This window comes from Condylura cristata, unplaced genomic scaffold, assembly GCF_000260355.1.
Source record: "Condylura cristata isolate star-nosed mole 26May11 unplaced genomic scaffold, ConCri1.0 scaffold00006, whole genome shotgun sequence".
Taxonomy (NCBI): domain Eukaryota; kingdom Metazoa; phylum Chordata; class Mammalia; order Eulipotyphla; family Talpidae; genus Condylura; species Condylura cristata.
The window spans coordinates 26,976,678-26,987,803 of NW_004567107.1; the positions used below are offsets into that span (position 1 = coordinate 26,976,678).

The 11,126-nt window shown below is 47.3% G+C and overlaps 1 protein-coding gene across 1 annotated transcript in view; it reads left to right on the forward strand.

Annotated features, from left to right (window-relative positions):
- Nucleotides 1–6,456: 6,456 nt before the first annotated feature.
- GOLM1 (golgi membrane protein 1) overlaps nucleotides 6,457–11,126 on the forward strand; it is a 20,316-nt gene continuing 15,646 nt past the window's right edge. The window contains exons 1-2 of the mRNA XM_012721243.1: nucleotides 6,457–6,628; nucleotides 8,593–8,772. Coding sequence (XP_012576697.1) covers nucleotides 6,500–6,628; nucleotides 8,593–8,772 — 309 coding nt within the window. The 5' untranslated portion in view covers nucleotides 6,457–6,499. The remainder of the gene's footprint in view (nucleotides 6,629–8,592; nucleotides 8,773–11,126) is intronic.

Here is an 11,126-nt window from a genome sequence, read left to right on the forward strand (position 1 = left end):
CCAGGGGGGCTTTTAAACATTGGAAGTGCCCCACTGTGATGTGGAGTCAGGGGTGAGCCTGAACATTTGCATTTCTAACACATTATCTGGTGATCCTGACCCTGTTGGTCTGGAGCGCACACCCTAAGAACTGTCAGACTATAGGAGGGCCAGCAACCCTTTTCTGTAAAGAGCCAGGTAATATTTCAGACTTTGCAGGCAGTGTGGTCTGTCATAGGCACTGAGCTCTTATACCCTGCCAGAGGGTGTGTAAGTGAGAGGGTAAACTTTATTTATGGACACTGAAATTTAACTTCATATACTTCTCACTTGTCATGAAGTAGCATTCTTTTAAGTTCTTTTTAGCCATGAGAAAAATGTAAAAGCTGAGTTTATGGTAGTATACAGAAACAGGCGGGGGGCAGGATTCTCTTTGTGGGCTGCAGTTTGAGGACACCAGACCTAGAGGAAATTTGGGGGAGGATCTACCAAAATGTAGTGTTGGCATCTGTCTACTCTCCCAATCCCAAGCAGTAGAAAACAGCATGATAAAATGTGTTTCCTTTCATTCATTTCACTCACCCATCTTGCTCTTGGCTATTTTACTAGATAATGCTAAATATGCACATTAATTTTAAAATGATCAGCTTACAGAATTGGGGAACACATGATGTTTATAATGAGGGTTGGGGATGTGAAGAGATCCTGTGTAAGTTCTAGTAAGTTTTTTTTAAAGATTTATTTATTTATGCATTACAGAACTGGGGTACAGGCCAGAGATGAAGGGGCAGTGAGAGGATTCAGAACAGGTCAACTGACGAAGAACACTGCTGAGGGGAGCAGCAGACGGGTCAGGAGAGGTCTGCCCTGCCATGTGGACTCCTCCGGGGCATGCGGGGATCGAACTCATGCAGAAGTGGCTTAAGCTTCTTAGTGCTGTGCTTTAACCCGTTGCGCTACCAGGGAGGGCCCAGTTCTAGTAAGTTTTTAAAACAGCATAAGCAGGATACAGTGGATGTGATCTTTCAACCTTAATGGTTTAGGACAGTTGACAAACTTTCTCTAAGGGGGCTGATGATAAATCTTTTAACTGATTTGATTCTCAGAGTAACCCCACGAGTAGATCTCTGCCTCAAATATTCAACCCTGCTTACAGCTGGACAACACCACTGTGGGCAATATTTGAAGGAATGGCATGACTGATGGCTGTGTGAAACTTTACCTATAGGCTGCCGATGGCCTTTGGATTGCTGATGCCAGGCTTAGAAACACTATTGGAACAGGATGGACAATTTCTAAACTCTCAGATGTTGATAATGGACTCTCTCCCCCACCCCAGCATTGTGCTAAGGTGTGCTCAGATTTGTTTGCTCTGCGCAGTGACTTCTGAACTTCCTACTATATGCCTAGGCCAACACCCAGGTGAGACCATTTCCTCCTGCAAAGGAAGCAGTGGCTTCCTCATTGTTTGGAGAAAATATATTGTTTCTGCAGTGGTGACACTGGTTGAACAAACTCATTTGATTTGATTGCTTATATGTCTTTACTTGCCTATATAATTACAAAAAAACTACGTAAAAATAAAGTACTTAATTGAAAAGTTCAAGCATTTGGCAGATTGTCCATTTTCCTGTGCATTTTGCTTTTTTTTTTTTTTAAAGATTTATTTATTTGTGCATACTGAACTGGAGTACAGGCCAGGGGCTCAGGGGCGGTGAGAGGCTTCACCAGAGACAGAGCGGGGAACAGAACAGACAGATCGACAAAGTACACTCCTGAGGGGAGCAGCGGGCGGGTCAGGAGAGGTCTGCTGCGCCTTGTGGTCACCTCCGGGGCAGGCGGGAATCAAACTCATGCGGAAGTGGTTTTAGATTCTCAGCACTGTGCTTTAACCCATTGCGCCACCAGGGAGGGCCGCATTTTGCTTTTTAAAAGCATGATGGTCTCTGTTTACTTAGAAAAAAATTTGTCTTAGAAGCAAGCAATGGTTTTAACAGTGGGTTGAAAATAGGAAATGTAGGGCAAATGGAAGTGATCAGGCTTTTCCTGCCCTCCCGCCATTAGCATCAGTGATCGACATCTGTGGCCTTGTGTGGGCACCTGACAGGGGTACTTGGAGTGTGGTGTGGGCTGCAAAAGTGGGCGCCCAGAGCCAGGGCGGGAGCCCAGAAGGGTGGGTGGCAGAGACTGCTGGCGGAAGGGGCCAGAGCCACTAGCTCCACTGCCTGTCCCTGCTGCCTCACAACAAATTGTGCAGAAAGAGCATTAAAAGCTTAGATCCAGAAGATGTGGTACATATACACAATGGAATATTACTGAGCAATCAAAAAGATAAACACATGCCATTTGCAGCAGCATGGGTAGAGCTGGAAAAGATCATGCTAGTGAAATAAGCCAGAAAGAAAAGGAAAAATACCGGATGGTTTCACTCATAGCAGGAATGTAAGGGATCAGGAAAAATAAAAATAGGTAGGTAGTTGAAAAAAGCAAAAAAGAACATCAACTAACAACTATAGACCAGGGGCATTCTGTGGGGGAGGAGAGGGGAACAGGATCAAAAGGCGGTGGGAAGAGCACATGTGACTGGTGATGGCACAGGGGTGAAGTAGTGGTGGGAAGTTCACAGGGATGACAACTGATATAAAAAAATGTACAAAATGAAGAATAATGTCAAAAATCTATTAAAAAAAAAGCTTGGGGTAAGCCACTGAGGGCTGCAGGAATCCCTTTTCTCCCTCTGTCCTATGGCCTGCCTCCACGCAGAAAGAATCTGCAGTTTTTACATTACTTCTCTAGTTGACAAACAGACTTTTTTATTTTAAAGGTTTATTTATTTATTCATACAGAACTGGGGCAGTGAGAGGCTTCACCAGAGACAGAGTGGGGAGCAGAAGAGGCAGATTGGCAAGGGACACTGCTGAGGGGAGCAGTGGGTCAGGAGAGGTCTGACGCGCCATGTGGGTCACCTCCAGGGCGGGGATCAAACTCACACTGAAGCGGCTTTAGCTTCTCTGTGCTGTGCTTTAATCCGCTGCGCCACCAGGGAGGGCCAACCAAGAGACTTTTTTTTTTTTTTAATGGAAAGGAACTTTAATGCAATTGGTGTACAATACAGAAAAGACAAAAAATACAGTTTCTAAATCAAACACCTACAGTTACCCATCCCCTCATGAGTATAAGTCTACCCAAAAGGATTGGTCCAAAGCAAGGCCTGAAAGCTGCCACAAGACTAAAAGCACTTTCTGGCCAGGACCCATAGAAAAGGGTCAGAAGTAGCCAGACAAGTGTGGGAGGAAAAGAGCAACATCAAAATCAAGATAAACACAGCCATAGTCACCTCCCCACTGGTCTCTCACCCACATCTCTTTCAACCAGTCCAGGGCCAAGAAACAAGAGCCACCTCCAAGAGACTTTTAATGCGGACCCATCTGGTTAACTTGCACTCCAGATAAGCCTGGGGCTGCCCGGAATGGAGCTGAGTTCACTTAGACATTTTTCAGTATGTCAGATGCGTCAATCAGATGCCTATAATGTGAGACACATTCTGAAGCATAAATCACAGTAACTGTTAAGATATCTGTATCTTCCTTTGTTCTAGAATTGCAAGATTAATTTCCTTTCACAGTCTCTAGTGTGAAAAGTTAATTTCTTTTCTGCGATTTTTGTGTAATTCTTTTCTGTTTCCAACACCTTAAGGAATGGTCCTATTGTGCAATGCAGCAATTCAAATCCTTATGCATGAATGTCCTTTGCCATCATAATAAAGGCACATTGGGTATAAAAAAAAAAGATATCTGTATCTTCCACCTCCTCCCTTCTCCCCATAGTGCACATACATTCTGAGGTGTGGGGAAAGAATAGTTGAAGTATTTGACAATTATAAAATCTGGCTGTGTTGCTACCATCCGTCATCAGTCATCATCATTTCTCATCTGCGTTTGTCCCTTTTACCTCGCTGCACGAGAGCTCTGATGTGCCTTCTGCATTCCCCACCAGCCAAGCGCCAGGGCTTCTGAGACCAGGCTGGTGTCCAGCTTCCCTGAACCTCTCTTCTAGCATGGTCCCAGCCTGGGGTGTCTCCTGTTGCAGTGGTACTGTGAATCAGCCCCAGGGATGGCAGTGACTGCTCTAAAGTGCAGCAGTCAACAGAATAGCGGAAGGCCGGTTGCTAGAGAGAAGAATGATTGTGGCTAGAAAACATCCATCTCCTTTCCCTATAAAATTGGGGGAGGGGACTGATTAGATGCAAAAAAGGATTTGCTCATATTTTCAGCTCTAATCGTCATCAGCAGCTGAATTTATTGAGCAGTTGCTATGTGCCAGAGGAGGCTCCAAGCACTTTGCATATCTATCTTAATCATTTTAATAATCCTGTGAGGAGACCAGTGAGGCACAGATGGTCTCATGCTCCTCATGGGTGGAACTCAGACCTGACAGCTGCTGTTGGGTTCCAGGTTTGTTCTCCTAATACTGTTTCCTGCTGCCAACACAGCACCTGACTCATGGTGTAGATCAATTTACTGTTTAATTTTCTACTTGTAGAAGGAGGAAAAAGACTATTTAGTGATCACCTGTCATTAAAGGAGAAAGAAGGAGATTTTTAACCTACAGTCTTCTGTACTGTGTGACCCTCCCAATTTTATTTATAACCGTTAAAATGTTAAAATATTTAAAATATTAAAGTATTTCGTTTCTATTTAAAATACACTAAACATACTATATTTAAAACATTAAGAAGTTAAAAGGAGACTATTTTCTAACTAATAAAAGTCAGTAGAGCCGCATTTTCATCACACCTACAGGATCTTCTAGAAGTTTAGTATTGGTGAGCATTGGTGTCCTCCAGTTTGTAAAGTGCTTGCTTATGTCAACTAATCATTGAATTAAAAACATGTTTTCCGGGTCCTCCCTGGTGGCGCAGCGGGTTAAAGTGCAGCACAATGAAGTTACCCAAAGCCACTGCAGTATGAGTTCTATCCCCGGCCAGGAGCTTACCCACATGGCATGGCAGAGCTCTCCTGACTGCTCCCCTCAGCAATGTACTTCATCAACCTGCCTGTTCTGCTCCCCACTCTGTCTCTGGTGACTCATCTTACCCCCTGCATCATTAGCTTGTATCCCAGTTCTTGTGTGCATAAATAAATAAATCTTTAAAAAACAAAACATCTTTTCCTCTTTTTCCTAAGAGGAAGAAGCTGGAGCAGCAGGCCCCCGTGGAGGCTGCAATCAGCTGTCACTTCTAGGCATGGGCTTTGTTTTCTGGCGGTGCCTTGCTTTCGGTGACTCAACTCGATTGCTTACCTGGCCCAGTGGCTCTCACACAGTCCCCAGCTAGTGAGGAAGTCCTCTCCCAGGGACACACTTAGGAGTACCACAGGTGGGAGCCAGCTCTGTCAGCTCGTATGTGGCAAGAATTAGCCATGTGCTGAGTCCCTGGTGGTCTCCTCCTTCCTCTCTCCCTTTTCTCCATTGCTGACCACACCTGACACAGAAGCATCTCTGTTCTTGGGGAGACTGGTTATCGCATACTCCGTCCTCCTTCTGATAAGACCCTGTTTATGAGCTCATAGCCATTTGGCAAAGTCAGCTTCTCTGTGGTGGCCAGTGCTGGCCTCCTGCTAGACCTGGCTTTATGTGGAGCCCTTCTCGTAAGGGGCTCGGTGCCTGGCGGCCCGGAGGCAGGCACGGCGCTGCGGCCCCAGGTCCGGTTCTGGCTGCAGGAGGCAGGTCCTCTGCCAGGCCCAGTGCCAGCAATCTCCGCTGCCTGCTGGGGCACCCCAGGGGACCCACACACCAGCAGGCTGCACTTTCACTGGGTGTGTTAGCCATTCTGTCGACGAGGGAGAATACCCTTTCCTTGTTCCGCATTAAATCAAAAAGGTCTTTTTGGAGTATAACAAGACGTGGCTTCTTTCCTGTGTGACGTGGAACATACTCTTTGCCATAGCTGCTCACAGCAATGATAAAGTCTCAAACTATGCTGGAGAGACAAGTACTGTATTTGCATTTTTTTCAATTAAAGATTTATTTATTAATGCATACAGAACTGGGGTACAGGCCAGAAGTGCAGGGGCAGTGAGAGGATTCACCAGAGACAGAGTGGGGAGCAGAACAGGTGGATCAAGGAAGTACACTGCTGAGGGGAGCAGCAGGCAGGTCAGGAGAGGTCTGCTGCCGCACCGTGTGGGTCACCTCTGGGGCAGGGGATTGAACTCACACTGAAGTGGCTGCAGCTGGCTTGCAGTGCTGAGCTCAAACCCATTGCACTACCAGGGAGGGCCCCTCTGTTTGCATTTTACAAGCCAGGACGTGTGGGAGAAATTCTGTCTTGCTGGTGGTGAAAGGTTTGCAAGGGAGGTGGGGGCAGCCTGTCATCCATGCCTTTCCAGGACCAAGGGTCCAGTCGTGATTTCGAGCAAGACACCTTCCATTTGGTGGAGACAGTGGGGCACGGCCATACTCCCAAGTGAAGAATTTTGATCTGTTTTTCTTTTTGGCAGATTCTCGGCCGGGTTGTGAGATGATGGGACTGGGCAGCGGGCGTCGAAGCATGAAGTCGCCGCCGCTGGTGCTGGCTGCCCTGGTGGCCTGCATCATCGTCTTGGGCTTCAACTACTGGATCGCCAGCTCCCGCAGCACGGACCTCCAGGTGCTTAGTTTGTTTGGGTATCAGACTTTTGAAAGGCACGGGGTTGGGGGGGCAGGGGATTGTATTTGTCACCACTGAAGTAGTGGGCAGGTAATAAAACCCACTCAGCCCTGGGCCCCCCACCGCTCTGCTGTTGGGTGGGAGAGGACCCCTTTGGGGTTTCGAAGGCTTGCTGTCCAACATCGCGTTCTGCTTTTCCTGCGATGGACAATTTTTGGTGGAGTCATTTGGTCTGGTTCTGAGAAGACAACTTGCTTAAAAGTATACCAGCCACAACCCAGTCCTGGCCTCCAAACCCACACTACATCCCAAAGAGGGTGTTAGAAATGTCTGTGGATCATGGGAGTGCACAAGGTGTTTTCAGGGGTCCCCGCCAGCATGTAGTGAGCAATACTAAGCAGACCTTCCGTGGTCACTTCTCAGGGCTCAGGTGCAGACCTGAGCAAGAGAGATGCCCTTGACCGAACCAAGGCTCCTCTGAGCTCCCTCCACGAGGCCTCCACCCAGTCTTCCACCCAGCCACAGCCCCGGCAGCCCGGGCTTTGTAAGGAATCCTCCCAAGCCACCTCTGCATCCTTGCTGTCCCGTAGAGCCTCATCCTGCATCCGAACCTACCCTCCAAGGCCCCCCACTCCCCCCCCACTCTTCCCAGCCCCCCACTCCTCCCGGCACTCTTCCTTCCCCACCCTCCTTACTCTCAGCTGTCTGTGCCATGCTCAGGCCCGAGGGAACCTTCTCTTCCTGTTGCTGTGTGTTCGTGACTTCTGTTGCAGTAGTCTTGAATCAAGTGTTCCTTGTTGTTTTAACAGTGTCCGAATACATTTTCTCTAGCCACACCTTATAAACATGATCTTCTTTTGTACACCATGTTGGGGCTTCCCTTCCCCCCCACCCCCCATTTTACAGGTGGACAGAAAGAATTACAGAGAGGTGAAGTTCAGGGGAGCCGGGGATTCCACTGTTCTTCCTTTCCTTCCTTCTCTCCCTCTCTCTTTCCCTCCTTCCCACTACTCCCCTTCCTTCCCTCTTCTTTTTTCTTTTTCTTTTTTACTGTCTCAGCTTGTCAAGTAGGAGAAAGATGCATTCACAGTATCCTCATGCTGACATATCAGCTGCTTTTATTTTTCCACTTTCTTTTCTTGTTCCTCTTTACATAACTCTCACTGTCTCTAAAATGGAGACACTCGTGTCAAAGCAGAGATACATTTGTGCTCTGCTCTGTTTTCCTCGACATTGTATCACGTGTCTTGATTCTGCATCTTTTTCCTTCCACCATTCCCAAAAAGAGACACCCTGGCCATCTAGATTCCCCATTGGCTGTCCAGGCTTATAAACTGAATCCCATGCAGCTCCCTGAGCTGTGGGCGGCATGAGGCCCTGCAAGCCGGTGTCGCTACTGTCTCCCCATCAGCCTGCGTCTCTCTGATGGAGAGCGTCTCAGCCCCCGAGCTCCATGCAGCCCGGCCTAGGGCCACCTCCTGCAGGGTTTCAGCCCCTTTGTGTGAACTTCCTCCTGATCCCCGGGTAGGCATGGGCTGTGTCCAGAGTTGGAGCGCTAAATCATTTCTCCAGCTCAGTTTCTTTTTTAGAAATTTTGTCTGATAAGTACTTGTCAAGTGTCCTGTTGTGAGGAAAAAAGGAACTAAATATTTGAGCACCAGCTCACAGCAGGGAATGTGTGAGACATGTTATGTGCTTACCTCATTTACACTGCACAGGGTCCCTGGGAGGGATGGGGCTGCATTTCACCTTCCTTGGAGGATCACAGAAGCCCAGGCAGTGGATTCCTCCATTCGGAGCATCATTTTGCTAGAAAAACCAGTTGAGACTGACACGTAGTTGACTGAAGAGATTGGCCCAGGGGAACACACTGGCTGTGTCTGGCTTGATGCAGCTGCTTTTGCCAGAGGGCCTGTCCTCTGGAGATGACTGGGGTTTGCCCTTACAGTGTGGTATCCTTGTAGACACGAATCATGGAGCTGGAAGGCAGGGTCCGCAGGGCCGCTGCAGAGAGGGGAGCCGTGGAGCTGAAGAAGAATGAGTTCCAGGGCGAACTGGAGAAGCAACGAGAGCAACTTGACAAAATCCAGTCCAGCCACAACTTTCAGATGGAGAGCGTCAACAAGTTATACCAGGACGAAAAGGCAAGGCTTGCTTGGTTTTCCTCAGAATTCTCTTCTGAGGAACAGTGAACATGTTGTGGTGTTCTCCGCGGAGGGAGGATATGTGGCTGTGGGTGTTTGCTCGGGTATATGGACGTCTACCTGCCAGCAGTCCCTGGGCGGGCTTGTAAAACCGTTCAGTGGCCGTAGATGGGGAAAAGCCAAAGAACTGAGTTAGCATCAGTCTTCCTGCTATTGGCTTTTTCTTCTTACTTTCTGCACACCTGTGCTAAATGCCTGTGTTTTAAGTACCTGTATTAAATTCTATGCCACAGCAGGGCCGAATGCTTCCATCGCAAACAGTCACATTTGAGCCCTTGGATGACTTCACTAGTGTGAGATGTAACCTCTGGAGAAGCATTAACAGAGGAGATAGAGAACTCTTGACTGCTAGTTTTCAAGTTAAAAATATTAGATCCTCAGCTTAATGAGATAAGCCAGAAAGAGAAAGAAAAATACCGGATGGTTTCACTCATAGCAGGAGTATAATGGACCAGGTGGAAAATAACAAAAATAATGAACAACCATATACCAGAGACATTTTGTGGGGGTGGAGTGGGGAATGGGATCAAAAACGGGTGGGGGGAGGGAAATACACGGGATTATGGTGATGGCACATGGGTGACTTGGGGGGGGGGAAGACGCGGGGGGGGAAAAAAAAAAAAAAAAAAAAAAAAAAATTAGATCCTGCAAAGACTAAAGAGGAACTTCCTGTGAATGAACTCTACCTAGGCTTTATATGTCTTGCTTTTTCTGTCTTAGGGATGTGACTGTACTTCTGATTTATTAAATTGTGATTTATAGTGGCCCCCTCTTATCCATGGTTTTACCTGTCCATGCTTTCTGAGTTACCCCCAGTCAACCCGGGTTGGAAAATGTTCTGTGATAAGGTTCTGGGAGAGCAGGAGAAAGGCCCCTTTCACATCATCTTACACAGGGCGGCAGCATTCTGCTCCTATAACACCATCGTTGCTAACCTCTTACCGTGCCTAATTTTTTTACTTCATCATGGACATACATGGATAGGAAAAAAAGAAAATTCTGGGTTCACTACCCCCCAGTACAGACATGCACAGGGGACCCTGCAGCGTGTATGTGCTCTGAGGATAATGGGGGTGACGACTAATGTTTCTCTTCTGCTGTGCACAAACCATGACCACCAATTACAGAGAATGGTGCGGTCCCTGTTTGCACATACACCTCTCAGTGAAATGCTGATTACTGGGAGGCGCTTGCAACCTGTCGTCTCCGGGGTTAACTTGGTTTCTGCACCAACTAAACTTTACCAACTAGCTCTTTACCAGGAAAGAGTGATCTCTTATGGAGGGGCTCAGACTTTTTCAAGATAAAGCTTATAAAATGTGAGAAGCATGTGTGGTTAGAGAGTGCCTTCCCATAATCACAAATATCTATTCTTTGGGAGTTATTCTGATTTTAAAGCTGTTCTGGTAAAATGCTTTCTGAACTACCCTTTCACTGAAGAGATTAAGACTTTTCTCAATGTGTACACACAACCCCTTAAAGCATAATTTTGGGGGAGGAAGTAGTGTTAATTCTCAAGGAATAGATTTTCAGAAATTCCTTCCAGGCCTTTCAGGCTGTGCAGAGACCACCTGCCTGTGGGCTGGGAGGGAGAGTGTTCTGGGGCTGAGCCTGGGGCTGGAGGGCACCCCAGAGACCCCACAACTGGCTTCCACCTGGCAGAGGGCTCTGGCTGGCCAGGGCAAGGTGGCCAGGGCCACACAGGCCGGCTTGATTATGGTGGGTCCAGCCAGAGCACTTTGCCCATCTGCAGGGAGTGAGGAAAGATATGGTTGTTTTCCTGTGTCTACTACCTACCTCTTCACCCTCATCTTTTCCAGTCTCTGACCTATTTTTTTTTTTTTTTTATCTTTGCCATGTGAGTGAAAGAAGAGAGCATGGGGGGTGTGTCCACCTGTGGGATTTGGTGGCTGCCTTTGAGTGTCCTTTTCTTAGCTCCATCAGCTTACCAAATGCTTCTGAAATTTTACTGGCCACAAGTATCCAAAATTCTGGATGAATACTCCACACTCTTCCAAGCTTCTGAGTATTATTATTTTACAGATTAAGGAACTAAGGTTCAAAGGGAATAAGTAATTGGCATCAGTTTTCTAATAGTTTTTAATAATTCCTCTGTGAACATTTGTGGACAAGTTTTTGAATAGATCCATTTCCAGGTCTTGGGCACAACCTACAAGTAGAATTACAGGTCATGGGCCCTCCCTGGTGGTGCAGCGGGTTAAAGCACAGCACTGAAAGCTAAAGCCACTTCAGCATGAGTTCGATCCCCGCCTGCCCCAGAGGTGACCCACATG